This window comes from Drosophila subpulchrella, chromosome 3R, assembly GCF_014743375.2.
Source record: "Drosophila subpulchrella strain 33 F10 #4 breed RU33 chromosome 3R, RU_Dsub_v1.1 Primary Assembly, whole genome shotgun sequence".
Taxonomy (NCBI): domain Eukaryota; kingdom Metazoa; phylum Arthropoda; class Insecta; order Diptera; family Drosophilidae; genus Drosophila; species Drosophila subpulchrella.
In genome coordinates this window covers 12,666,071-12,678,910 of record NC_050609.1, presented here as the reverse complement: position 1 = coordinate 12,678,910, position 12,840 = coordinate 12,666,071, and the positions used below count along the sequence as shown (strand labels likewise).

Genomic DNA, 12,840 nt, shown 5'->3' with positions numbered 1-12,840 from the left:
TGGCTTTTCCTTTCGCGCGCAGTAAGCCACTGAACCACTGGACCATTGGACCACCAAAAACCAGCAGCGAGTGGGGCAACGTAACAAGAAGGCGGGCTCTATAAATTACCGATGTAAGTGGTCAGGTTGCAGTGGTTACTCGCATGACCATATAATCTCCATGCACACGAGTGGATATATTTTATCTCCATTGTCAGTTTTGTTTTTGCACACACAATTTCGCAGCTGGGAAAGCAGCCATGTCACGCAGTCTAAATTGTTACAATTAAAGTCCCCTAAAAGTTGACCATGAACTGGTTACGCCTGCAACGGATTAAACTGCTTCTAGGGCCCGACCTTCGCCTTAACTCTCAAACTGAAATTTGGGTAAATGACCACTCAAGTGGCTTCGAATTTGTGCCACCGTTTTAGCCACCCACCAGCCCCTCACCAACTTCACTGATTGTTTTTATAGCCCACACAGAGAAAATATAACCAGCGTTAGTCAGCATTATTTTACTTTCTTATATAAATTTGAATAAAAATTTTAAGAAGATTCTTTTTCTTTACGAAAGTTTCTAATAAGTTAATGAAGTTTTAATATAATTGTTTCTGCAATTTGTAAATATAAACAAAACATTCTAATAATTTTTAAAATCATTTAAAGTAACAAACATTTTTGAATACTCAACACTATTTTCACTAGTTATTTTTTAAGTTTTACAGCATTTAACTAATCCTAATGTTTCAATTTGGAAAATCATTTTTTAGAACCATGAAGAGTTAATCATAGGCAGTTCAAATTATCAAGAAATATTTGTTCTTTGTGTATTTGCACCAAATCTGCCGAAATTGTCCGGCTGGTCATTGTTATGATTGTTTTTTTTTCGCTGCTCTTTCTGTTCGTTTTCAGCTGCTACTTTGCTATTAACACGCTTTTGGGCCATTTATACCGGTGTACTTGGTGTTGCTGGCCAAGCCAACTTCCAACTACCGCATTTCCCCAGCCAAGCCGAGCCAGCTTCAATTTTCGATAGCCACTCGAGGCGAGCAGTTCGGATTGGATCGGATCGGCGGTGCAGAGTGGTGGTGTCCAACATATTCAACGTCAGTTCCTGGATTCGAATCAAACATGTTGTGGATAATGGGGCTAGTAGTGGCCGCCATGCGGCTCAATTACCAGGCGAATGCTGTGGCAAATGTCACGGTGATTGAAGACATCAAGAGCGCCTTCAGAGGCGTCACCAACGACACGGAGCTGGTGAATCACATAATACCGGAAATGTACGGGGCGAGCATGCGCAGTGCGAATCCCTCGTTTGTCTTCAAAATGCCCAGAAAAACGATCGGTGGTGGCGAAAATTTCGAGCTGCTAACAATGCAACGATCCGATTTCGCGGAACCAATCTTCCCCAATATCAGCCAATTGCCCACGGTCATCGATTCACCCACAACAATTCCACCGGAAACGAGCGTGAAGACCAGTCTGATTATATCGCCGCAGCTGGAGTGGCTGCAGATGGGCCTTGAGGGCTGGACGGGGGAGCTGAAGCCTCCGGTTCCTTGGCTGGAGCAGGGCCACAAGTGAGTAGGACCTCCACAATTCGGTCAAAATTTTGACCCACATAATGGTAAACCTGCAAGTGTTATATAAATTAATTTCATTGCAAAAGGCAAAACAAGTATCACTTATAACTAAAACTAAATTTGTGTTTAAGTCATTTACTTTTACGAAATATATCTGCATCATTAAATCAGAAGTGTTTTTTAAAATTACTTAGAACCAGCTGCTCATCTTCTATTATTTCCATATGACTTTAAAATATACAATTGCTTTGCCCTAAACATATGTTTAAAGATTGTTTTGGGTCTTAAATAAAGTAAGTAAGATTATTAAAAGGCTAGTAAGAAATATACAAAATCTTACAATTAATACAAATATCAAGAAAATATAAATCACATTTAAAAACTTATCCATAGAAAAGCCCTTTTATGTTTACGCTTCAAGTTAATTCACAGGGACTCCAAACCACCGATCAGCTTACAGAATTCGTATCCCCACGATGAGATTCATCTGGACTTCAAGAATCACCATTTCGATGGCCGGGTGACGGACATACGCGTGATCACATCCACAACTGGTAAACCAGCAGAGGTGGAGGACCTGATGAATGGTCAAAACGTGTACATAGCACGGGTAAACGATCCATTTGGATTCTCCATGAAGTGGAGCTTCACCAACGACAGCAATAGGGAGCAGGATGTTTTGCCAGAGGGAGATCGCGGGAAAAGGGATGTGACTCGGCTGTACTCCATGATCAAGTGCTCCACGGGCTGTGATCCGCTGATCTACAAGGGATACGGTTGCTATTGTGGATTTGGTGGCCACGGTGTTCCCGCCGATGGCATTGATCGCTGTTGTCGCCTTCATGACAAATGTTACGGCCAAAGCAACTGCATCTCCTATCTGGAATACTTTGTGCCCTACATTTGGAAGTGCTATCGGGGCAAGCCGCTGTGTGCCGTGGACCATGGAGAGTTCGGTGGACCAGATTCCTGTGCCGCTCGTCTCTGCCAGTGCGACCTGCGGCTCTCCAGGTGCTTAAAGAAGTTCTACTGCCCCCATCGACGCTCCATTTGCCACTCATCCAGATCTCGTCGCTTACAGAACCTCATATTCTTTGATTGATGTTTATTGTTGATGGTAGTTAGTGATTTAGTTATGAAGTTCCAAAATGAAATGTTTATGCCAGTTGAAAACAATCGAATTAGTAAAATAAATATAAAAGTATTTCTTGATTGTGCTTTGAGATAAATACATTCCGCAAAAGAATATTATGAGGCCACATTATTGATCGCTTGAGGCGGAAAGTAGTTTGTAAAAATAATTAATAGTTAATATTTCAATTTAGGACCTGCACTAGTTATTTAATACATATTTTTCTCACGCCGAATATTCATATATTACTTTCCAGCTAGAAATTTTTAATTAATAAATTTGCCCATCCTTAAGTTTATCTATTAAAGCTTAATGATGCCTTTGACTCTTTCGAGAACCGCTCCTGGCTTTGCTTCCGCTTGATTTCTCCCCGCGAGAGCTTCCCGTGTTGCTGACCGGCGTGGCCGTTATCCCTGCAACCTGTGTGTCTGGCAGTTGCGAGAACTCCTTGATTGCCTGACAATCCTGAACGAACAAACGCGCCGTCTTGTGCTGATTTGTGTGGGGCTTGTAGGCCACCAAAACATTGTGGGCCATAAGCAGGACATCCCTGTGCAGCTCGCTCAGACTACGAATAAATCCAGAGTCGATGTTGCGCTTGATGGTGGGAAAATCCATGGGACGCAGGCAAAGATCCGCATGCCGCTGGGCGTGCTCATCGTGAAAGGGACGCTTGAAGGGAGCTGCATGCTTGCTGTCCTGCAACATGGCATAAATGGACAGGAAGAGCTTCTTGGAGGCGGCTCGCGTTTCTCTCCGATCATCTGTGTGCTCGCTGGAGGCTGGCGAGTTGGGTACACTGTCAATTACGGGCGTGGAAGAGCATCTTCGACGGGTTGACCTAGCTGTGGAATGATCGCTGGCTGTAGTGGCATCATCATCAACCATTGGACTTTCGGACCGATCCCGATGGGGTAGTTTTCGCAGCAATGGAGTACGAGCTGGCGCAGAGGGGGGCTGAGGTGTTCCACTTAACTCTAGCTCGGATTTGGAGTCATCCAGAGCCAACTTCGATGTTGGTGGCTTTGCCTTCGCACTCCTTGGTTGGTCATCCTGCTTGCTGCTGTCTGTCAACGACGACGACTCCTCATCTGTGTCGTGCAGGGAGCCAGGAGCTGGAGCAGAGGCAGGAGTTAAAGGAGTGGCCACCTTTTCTTCAATTGATGAAGACTTTTCTTTCGCCTCTTTGCCCGTTTTGCTGTGTGCTTCTCCAACGTCTTGGTTATCTGTTGTTTCTGGTCCTTCTGTACTTTCACCTGCTGTATCTTTGTTTTGACAGCTACTATCCTGTTCGGATTTATCGTCCTTAGTTTCCTCTTTCTTTGAAAGAGAATCAGTTGCCCCTTCCTCCTCGATTTTCGTTGGTGGCGAGCCCGCCGTATCCTCACTAGACGTGCTGATGATTGTGATGGTCTCTCCAATCTCCTCCACAGCCACCTCGCTGGCCAAGGGTTCCGACTCTGCGTCCTCGGTGCCCCGAGTAGATTCGCTTCCCGACTGACCACGATCTTTGCTCTCCTGGGAGGCCACAGTAGCCAAGGGAATGTTATCGTTCGAGTCATCGCTGGATCCAAGCACCAACTCCACAGATTTCGGCTTATCACTGGCTGGTGAACTCTTACTTTGCTCCCGCTTTAAGGCATCCAATTTGTCCTCAAAGTCGATGACTTCGGCCTTGCCGTTTGAAGGCGAGGCAACAACGTCATCCACATCCTTTAGAATATCATCATCAATGACACTGGCCATGTCTATGTCGATGTCATCGATTATTTCGTCAATGTTTGGAAAGTCATCCAACAGCTGGTCAACGTTGGGGTCTGTCTCGTCGGTATCCGCAGTGCCAGTGGTTGCCAATGCAGTCTCATCCACTAATGACTGTTCATGATCTCCTGAACTTTCGGGTTTAATCAAGCTCCCACCTTCGCTGGCCTTTGCTGCAGCCTTGTTCTTCTCCAGCAGCATGGAGAGAGTGGGTGCCGCCTGCGAGGGACTACGTTCGAGAGTGGGCGTAGTTGGAGTAAGTGTCTCGTTGACTGGGGGTCCACTAATGGGTCGCGACATGAATGCTGCATCTGTGGGACTCTTCATGGTGATGGCTGGCTGACTGGAAACGGCCGAGCTGCCACTGCTTGTCAACAAAGAAGTAATAGTTGGTGCCGTGACCCTGGCCACGCTGCCCGCTGCCGTTGTGGCTGCTCCTCCTCCTGAGATGGGCGTGGCAGGAGCATTTCCCGTGGGAGATTTTAGCAGAGATGTGAGTAGAGGGGAAGGTCCCGTTTGCTGCTTGCCATTGCCACTGCCACTGCCACTTCCACTGCCACTGCTATTGATATCCTCCACGTCCATGTCCACGGAGGTCGTGTCAGCAGTTTGATTGGAACGCCTGGAGGCAGGACTGCTGTTTCGCCAGTTGCCCGCCATGTCCTTCTTGCGCTGCTCCCGCTCTCGCATACGATTCTCCAGCTTCATCTCCTCGATCCGCCGTGTTTCCTGTTCCTTCTCGATCTCCAGCCACATGTCCTGCAGCTCCTGCTCGGTGACTGCGTCCGATTGCAGGGAGTCAATCTCCCGCTGGATACGACGATAGGTCTCCTGGTCGTGGCGCATCTGGGCCTTAATCTCCGCCTGCCGCTCCTCCGTGAGACGACGGAGCAGAAGTTCGGTGGGAGTTTCCACGGTGGCCGGCGACGAGACTCCAGCACTGCTCTCGCTGCTGCGCTTCTTGCGCTTGGTGGCCTCCACGCCCTCGAGCAGATTGCCATACTGGACGGCGCAGTTCTTTTGGGAGAACCAATCCGCCGGACGATTGGTGTTGTTGTTGTGACCGCCGCCGTTTCCATTGCCATTGCCGCAAATCGCCTTTAGCGTGCGACTCACTGTGATCCAGTTCTGGTCGCCGCTGCAGGAGACCGCCGACGCCAGGATGAGCTGCTCCCGCTTCGACCAGGTGTCCAGCGGCACCCGACTCAGTTGCAGGCGCTCTTGCACTCCAGCAGACATGTTAAACCGCAATTAATTGGATCAAATTGAAAAACAAAACAATGGCTTGTTAAACTTGTACACAGGGTGATTCGAGCGCTTCTTCTGTGTCACGATAAAGATTTAGTATTTTAATGGTATATGTGCGCTATTTAGTATTTTTATTTAATACGGTGTAGCAGCGCCAACATTTGTTAGGGGGATTCCTGAATTTATTGAAATTGTTTTCAAACAAAAACAATTTAAAGCTTTCCATCATTCGCTCTTGCTTAAAAAAAATTAATGTTTATATATGTATTAAAAATGCTTAGGCTTGATAATTCAAATGCTAAGAGCACATCACGCATAATAGAGGTAAAATTATATTAAACTTAGAAGAACTTAGGCCAAGAGGAGTAAAATTGTACGTCTCTGAATTAAGCGACTATTTGTCAATATGACCTATGACCTACCCTATCTATATTATTATATTACAGCTGACCAAAATTCAACAGCTTAGGGAATACCCCAGACGTAAAACTTTTGAAAGAAAGCGTTAAATTAGTGTGACCGTTTTAGGAAACATTTTGAAAAGTGCGATATCAACGCAGTTGAAATCGATGTAATCCCGCCACTAACCAATAACAACACAAAAACAAGTTTTTCGGAAATATAACCCAGTTGAATACAAAAAACGCTTGAAATGGAGCCCCTATCACAGCTAGTAAAGTCCACTCTTCCCAATTATCTGTCAAATCTGCCGATTCCCGATAGCGTCGGCGGTTGGTTCAAGCTTTCCTGTAAGTTAATGCGGTGGACATCGGAGTGGTCATGGTTGGAATTTGATTTGACCCAAAAGGGCGCCCCACATGAGCCTAAAATTCACGATAATGACACGACATCTAGTTTCTCAACTTTAAGGCACTATTTAAATTCAGATGTGGTGTAATATTGTTATCATGCTAATGCCAAATGAAAATGCAGTGCCTGCACCTCCAGCCCAAAAAGTAAAAGTGAATCTGCAGCGATTATGCAACATTTGTTAAGCTCACCAAGAAATTTTTAATTGGGGCAAGTTTATCTCCCAGATAAAGAAACTAGATAGACCTATAATGCGTAGACGCTTCATTGGCCACATATGTATGCATGTATATTTATATCTTGGTGCGTTTATAACCTAATCGGTATAGAGAGGACGACCTTGTGCCGGTTACGGCTGATTGACCAAAATATCTAGTTCTATATCTGAAAATACACCTTCTATAGTCTTATCCCGATTCCATTTGCAGTCAAGGATTGGCTGGCCCTGATCCCACCCACCGTTGTGGTGGCCGGAATCGGTTACACCAGTTATCTGGCCTTTTGTCCGGCGGCAAGGGCCAATTGCGCGGCCAAAAGCAACGGTCGGTGCAACAACCAAATCCGGAAACATGAACCCAAGGTGGTGGACATGATCGACGTGGAGGATATTGCGGAAAAGGCGGCCTTCTGTCGCTGCTGGAAGACCAAGAACGTGAGTGGATTTAAGTTTTGAAAATAGTATTATTATCATATCATTAAATGGGATAATCCATACTCGTTCATTGACCAAAACTAACATCTTTCTAAAACCCACCGATAAAGAATCTTTATAAGTGATTAATAATAATATTTATGAAGTATTAGTCATATTATTGCCTATTTACTTAATACTAATACCTTCACTAAATATTTGTACAATTTTTGCATTTAGTCAGTTTGTGGATCTTTTACAATGATCTGCTTATACCTACTACCCTAGTTAATTACCCCAATAAGTCTGGTACATATTCAAGTCCTATATTTTAACTAAATCTTTTCCTCCTTTTTCCAGTGGCCTTATTGCGATGGCAGCCATGGCGAGCACAACAAGTTGACTGGCGACAACGTTGGACCGGTCGTGGTGAAGAAGTAAATTCCAGCGGTGCATCGATATATAACATGCCTAGCATTTCCTTGTTCAAATTCTCTCCGAGCTTCTGTTTGCTTTTAAAGACCACGATTAATGGTTGATCTTCTTCGAAACACTTCTATGCTTTCAGAACCCCTTGTAATCATAAGCAATTATTGATGATATTGATGGATTAGGTTAAAAGAAGCCAATAAAATTGCCCAAAAAACATTGAAATCTATTTGCTCATTGTATAGCTAAGAATATTTACGTCGCTGTTGCTGGCTATGAATTATTATTTAAAATATCGCAGTTTAACGGAACTTTAAAATCTTAATTGATTTAAAATCAATAAAGAACGTTATTTACTAATTGGGCTCAGTAAATGTTATTTTTAAAAAGCCGCCAAAGATTAGAAACTTCTACATAGGGTTAAAAACTGATGCCTTCCTAACCTACAAATCCAAATAAAGCCCACACAAGAACATGGTGTTATTAATAGAAAACCTTTTATTTTGTTATAAATTATGTTCTGGCTGCAGGCGGCTGTTCCGTTGACAATATCATGTTTTATGCTTAGGCGGTTTACAAAGAAATTCTCCAGTACAAAATGCGGAAGGCGAAACACACGATGCGACCGAACCTGGGAGGCAGCACGACAGATATTGGATATCTTTAGGATACTATCAGTTGGAACTTAAGAAATAGGCATCGTGCTCTTCCTGCATTTTAAATCTCAAACTTTATTGTTACTGCTGCTATTGTTGTTGGTCTAAATGTGTGCTGCTGCTTTGAGCTGAGCGCTGAGCGTTTACTTGAAGATCTTGCCCTGGTTGAACTTGCGGCCATCCTTATCGGCACCGGTCCAGGAGAAGTACTGGGTGACCAGCTTCTTGGTCTCCTCGCTCTTGGCATCGAGCTTCTTCCAGTCGTAGACCTCGTAGTCGATCTGCCAGTCGGGCGACAGGGTGAAGGCCAGATCCTGTCCGCGCCACACCCAGATGCCGGAGATGGTGCTGTTGCCGTCCTCGCCGAACAGGCAAACGGAGGCGAAGGCCGCCTTGCGCATCTTGTCCAGACGCTGGAACATGCCGGTGATGAGATTGCACGACATGAACACCTTGGACAGCTCCTCGTTGTACTTGTACTCGCCAATCCAGATCGAGTAGTTCTCGGCATCGAACTTCTCGAAGAAGTAGGGAATGGACTTCGCCTCCTCCTCGTTGGAGTAGACACGCTTGAAGTCATCAAAGTTGAAGGTGCCCTTGGGCAGCGCATCGAAGGGATCCTTGGACTTGGGCTCGGCGGCCAGGGCCTGTTCGGCGGCATCCAACTCCTCGACGGGCTCGGCTTCCTTCTTGGGAGCCGGCTCCTTCTTCTCCTTGGGCTTCTTCTCCTGCTTCTGCTGCTGAGCCTGCTGGGGCTTGCCGGCACCAGTCTTGGCCTGGAATTCGGCGTACTTCTTGGGATCGAAGACCAGGGCCTTCTCGCACAGCTTGTAGTCCTTGACGACGGCCTGGACCTGCTTCTGGTTGAGAATGGTGACGAACCAGCGGTTCACGTTGCCAAAGGCACTGCGTACACTGGGCTCCAGGACGTATTCGTACAGGTGGAGGAGGCTGCTGAAGACCACAATGTCGGCCAAGGTGATCCTCTCACCGGCGAGGAAGGTGGAGTCCTGCAGCTTCTGGTTGAGCTGCTTCAGCACAGCCTCGGCTTCCTGCTGGGCAGTGCTGTTCTTCTGCTGTGGCAGGATGCCCAGCAGTGGGAAGACCCAGGCACAGGAGGCAGGCACAATCTCGTTGTCGGCGAAGGAGATCCATTGCTGGACCTGGGCCTGGACGAAGGGGCACTTTCCACCGCGCAGCTGCTCGTTGGCCAGCAAGTAGGCAATGGCATTGGACTCGCTCAGGAACTGGCCCTCGGCGGTCTCAAAAGCGGGCACCTAATGATCAGGATCATAGCGGACAAACATATTGATAATGACCTGGCATTAACCACACCCAAGAAGATGAGCAACTCACCTTGCCACCGGGGAACTTCTTGAGGAACTCAGCCGACTTGTTGGTCTCACCAAACTTGAAGTTGTCGGCCACTTTCACCTGGGCTCCGGAGTACTGAGCCGCAATCAGTGCCTTGTAGGCCCGGAAGTTCTCGGGATAAGTGTACAGAGTCTGCAAAATGACAGAATGGGTAGATTAGCAAATGTCGTGGCACCCAGCCGGCGTTGGCAAATTCGCTAATTCACATGGCCCAGGGCCACGGATTGGCAAATGTCCACTGCTATTGGGTTTACGTACTCCTTGCACCATGGTGGATTCGCCTTTTAAGTCGTCTGCCTGCAAATACGATATTAAATACAATATAGTGGCAAATTCAGCGAAAAACGCGGAGCACACGCACTCACCGGAAACGAAGAAGAGAAGGACGGATGTGAAAAACGTCAATATATCGGTATTTTTAGAATAAAAATAAATATTTATATCGTGATATTTTTTTTCACCGATATATCGCTATTTATTGAGTCGCTGTCACGCAAAAGCCAGAAAACGTAAGTGTCACCAAACGTAAGAGTCATCAAAAGAGGGAGATAGTACCAACGTAAGAGGGAGACAAACAATCCCACTTGCCTGAAGTTAGTGATGGGGAAATATTTCAAAATATCGATGTTTTGAAAAATAACCATTTGTATCGATTAGTTATATCGATAGGTGTGTGTACTCGCTACTGGTGGTGGGTGTCTCTGTTATGCATGGTTGATGTACTTACTAACTATCGATACCAATACGACTGTTTTGTATCGATATTTCAAGATGAGATGGAAACCAGAGTCATCGATGTTTCGTCGATATATCGGTGTTTAAAATAGTAAAACAAATATATATTCAAATGCTTTAACTGTTTTTTGGTTATAAATAAATTGAAACTAATGTGTCTGCGTTTTCATCTTCATCACTGCATACCACCGTTGCTTGCCATAGACGTAAAACCCAAATCCCAAATCTTATATCATCACATTTATTGGTTGTCCACGTTAGGACAGTATTAAGTAAAAAAAAAAATTCCTCGCTAGGGAAAACAGATTTCAGAAAAAGGTTTTTTCAACAAGAGAAGTATCTTTCGATTTTAAACTTGATCTCAAATGTGAAAAAAACTTCATAATTTTATTGGCCCATTACTATTACGCGCTTGATTTGATATTTCAAACTTGTTTTCCTCTAAAAGTTTCATTATAAAAATTTGTAAACTTATAAGAATACTATTCGCCTTCGAAGAGAATTTTCTGTGCCTTTTTCAAAGGTCTTTTAGAAACTGGAATTCTCATTTGCTAATAGTTATATTTTTCGCCGCTACCCAAACCAAAATCAAAACCGCCGCTTTCGATGAAATACATTAAAAGTACTTTATTTAGATGTAATAAACATGATTACTACTTTGCCCCTTGCAAAATGCATCAGCAGCGAATCGATCCGATCCAGAACCTCGGCTGCATCCTCTTCTTCTCAGAACGGAAATGCCGCGCATTGGGACAGCAACTATGACTCCGGGGATTGAGGTAAACATTTTTCCAGCTGCCGCCAATGAAGATGATGATGACGATGACGATGATGATGCCGCCATGGAGTTGTAGAGTTCAAGTTCTGCATTGCTCTAATCGCTGCATTGTCATCTTCCCCAGCTCGAGCCCCTTTTCCCAATCACCTCTTGGCAAAGTGCAGGCTTTTGCTGTTTTGTGCTTGTTCTGAACCGATGTTGCAGTTGTTGCTGCTTGCTGGCCGCATCTACTGGTGGCACGGTGTGGTATTGCTGCTTGTGGGAACGAGCACACATAGCAGGAAAACTATTTTCAAATTGGAAAGGTTTTGCACTTCACCAACGCCGCGCGTTCGCCCGACGACAACCTCTTTCTCGTTAGTTTGTTATTTTAACTATTATATCAATTAGTTGCGGCGTTTGACGGCTTCTTGCTGCTGCTGCTGCTGCTGTTCCTGATTGCTGATGTTGCTGCCTCGGCCGGGAGGAAGTGGAAATCCAGTGCAGGGAAAGCCAGCTGCCGCCGCCGTTGCAACTGAATGCGCTTCTTGGCTTTGCCACCGCCGGGGTTGCAAACTGTAGCCACCACATTCATTTAGAAAATATGCAAATAAGCCAGCCGAGCAGCCAATGTTTTGTTAGATCGCCGAGCTCTCCTTTCCTTCGCCCTCCTTTTTTCCCCCGGTGCGTTGGCATTTAAATGAGCGTGAAGCAAATGCGAATGCGATCGTGTGGGAGGAGTAGCTGTAGCCATGGCTATATAGTGAGTATAGTAAGTAGCTATATGGCAGCCATAATAATAACAATGGCTCGCGGGGTTGAAAGGTGTTCCGGCTTCATTCCTTTGGGCTGAAATTAAAATTGGAGAGCGGAGAAATGTTGTGTTAATAGCGGCAGCAGCAGGTGTTACAGTTACACTCAAACGCCCACGCAACAGTGTGTCGTGTTGTTGTCGTTGGCAGCAGAGTGCACAGGAAAAACATCTTGCGTAATTACCAAACTTATTAGGGTGCCTGACCAAGTTGCTTTTACAAAAATCTACAAGGTCCATGGTTTATTTTAAAGTATTTCTACTAAGCTTATATCCTTGTATTTTATTTTAAATATAAATTTAAATGTAAAGTCCTAAACCTCGTTATTATATAAACTTTTAACAATGAATAACCATTTTTAAGTGCATCAAAACATTAAATAGAATTTTTGGGTTTAATTAAATGTAAAATAAAGTTAAGTGGTTGCAAATACTGATATTATAACTTTGTAGTTTATAGTACAAAGGATCAATCTTACTTTCTTTATCAAGACATGAGTTAGTTAAATATACATAGATCTCTCATTACAATAAATTCAAATTGTTTTATGGCTTGCATTCTTGGTCAAACAATTTCAGGCAAGCCACTTATATGGTATGTTAACTTTTAAAAGACATTGTCCAACTGATATTTTGTTTATTTTTTTTTTCCCACCATGTGACAAAAGGCGGGTAAAAAGCCGTTACTTACCCGCAGGCGCCACAGCAGCAACAACAACCCTCGCTGAGTTTTTCACACGGAAATCTATTGGCGTTGCAGTTCCCTGGGCTTCGGTTTCTGTTTCTCTGCTTCTGTAGGGGCCCCTTTTGGATTCGATTTTTAATCGCGTGTCACCAAGCCATAAATCGGTGGACCGTTGGCGGTGTCACGGGTTTTCGGCTTGCCACATTCTGCGACTCCATTTGCCAGATAAAGGAGCACAAATCGGC

The 12,840-nt window shown here is 44.9% G+C and overlaps 4 protein-coding genes across 5 annotated transcripts; 2 read left to right on the top strand and 2 right to left on the bottom strand.

Annotated features, from left to right (window-relative positions):
- The first annotated feature begins 906 nt into the window (after positions 1 to 906).
- On the top strand, positions 907 to 2,706 carry LOC119560004 (phospholipase A2 A2-hormotoxin-Apt1a). 2 transcript variants are annotated; one of them, XM_037873282.1, is made up of 2 exons: positions 907 to 1,563; positions 1,999 to 2,706. In XM_037873282.1, exons 1-2 carry the CDS (start codon positions 1,112 to 1,114, stop codon positions 2,666 to 2,668), a joined length of 1,122 nt encoding a protein of 373 aa, XP_037729210.1. In that variant the 5' UTR covers positions 907 to 1,111; the 3' UTR covers positions 2,669 to 2,706. The 2 variants fall into 2 exon arrangements, with proteins under 2 accessions (XP_037729210.1, XP_037729220.1); XM_037873292.1 differs by having other exon boundaries at positions 1,426 to 1,610; positions 1,988 to 2,706.
- A 96-nt stretch (positions 2,707 to 2,802) lies between these two features.
- LOC119559998 (bromodomain-containing protein 8) lies at positions 2,803 to 5,752 on the bottom strand. Its single transcript, XM_037873271.1, has one exon. It carries the CDS (start codon positions 5,696 to 5,698, stop codon positions 3,008 to 3,010), a length of 2,691 nt encoding a protein of 896 aa, XP_037729199.1. The 5' UTR covers positions 5,699 to 5,752; the 3' UTR covers positions 2,803 to 3,007.
- Positions 5,753 to 6,277: 525 nt separating this feature from the next.
- On the top strand, positions 6,278 to 7,802 carry LOC119557171 (CDGSH iron-sulfur domain-containing protein 2 homolog). Its single transcript, XM_037869780.1, has 3 exons — positions 6,278 to 6,456; positions 6,946 to 7,169; positions 7,509 to 7,802. Exons 1-3 carry the CDS (start codon positions 6,360 to 6,362, stop codon positions 7,587 to 7,589), a joined length of 402 nt encoding a protein of 133 aa, XP_037725708.1. The 5' UTR covers positions 6,278 to 6,359; the 3' UTR covers positions 7,590 to 7,802.
- Positions 7,803 to 8,284: 482 nt separating this feature from the next.
- LOC119557163 (elongation factor 1-gamma) lies at positions 8,285 to 9,984 on the bottom strand. The gene is made up of 4 exons (XM_037869769.1): positions 9,973 to 9,984; positions 9,866 to 9,904; positions 9,590 to 9,739; positions 8,285 to 9,510 (listed from the first exon to the last, which is right to left on the bottom strand). Exons 2-4 carry the CDS (start codon positions 9,875 to 9,877, stop codon positions 8,377 to 8,379), a joined length of 1,296 nt encoding a protein of 431 aa, XP_037725697.1. The 5' UTR covers positions 9,878 to 9,904; positions 9,973 to 9,984; the 3' UTR covers positions 8,285 to 8,376.
- Positions 9,985 to 12,840: the final 2,856 nt, after the last annotated feature.

Bases quoted from the DNA above. Each gene is read 5' to 3' on its own strand.
- LOC119560004 (XM_037873282.1), top strand. From the start codon at position 1,112: ATGTTGTGGATAATGGGGCTAGTAGTGGCCGCCATGCGGCTCAATTAC. The intron at 1,564-1,998 runs GTGAGTAGGACC...GTTAATTCACAG, and splicing joins TGGCTGGAGCAGGGCCACAA to GGACTCCAAACCACCGATCA.
- LOC119559998 (XM_037873271.1), bottom strand. From the start codon at position 5,698: ATGTCTGCTGGAGTGCAAGAGCGCCTGCAACTGAGTCGGGTGCCGCTG.
- LOC119557171 (XM_037869780.1), top strand. From the start codon at position 6,360: ATGGAGCCCCTATCACAGCTAGTAAAGTCCACTCTTCCCAATTATCTG. The intron at 6,457-6,945 runs GTAAGTTAATGC...TTCCATTTGCAG, and splicing joins CGGTTGGTTCAAGCTTTCCT to TCAAGGATTGGCTGGCCCTG. The intron at 7,170-7,508 runs GTGAGTGGATTT...TCCTTTTTCCAG, and splicing joins GCTGCTGGAAGACCAAGAAC to TGGCCTTATTGCGATGGCAG.
- LOC119557163 (XM_037869769.1), bottom strand. The intron at 9,511-9,589 runs GTGAGTTGCTCA...CCTGATCATTAG, and splicing joins AGAAGTTCCCCGGTGGCAAG to GTGCCCGCTTTTGAGACCGC.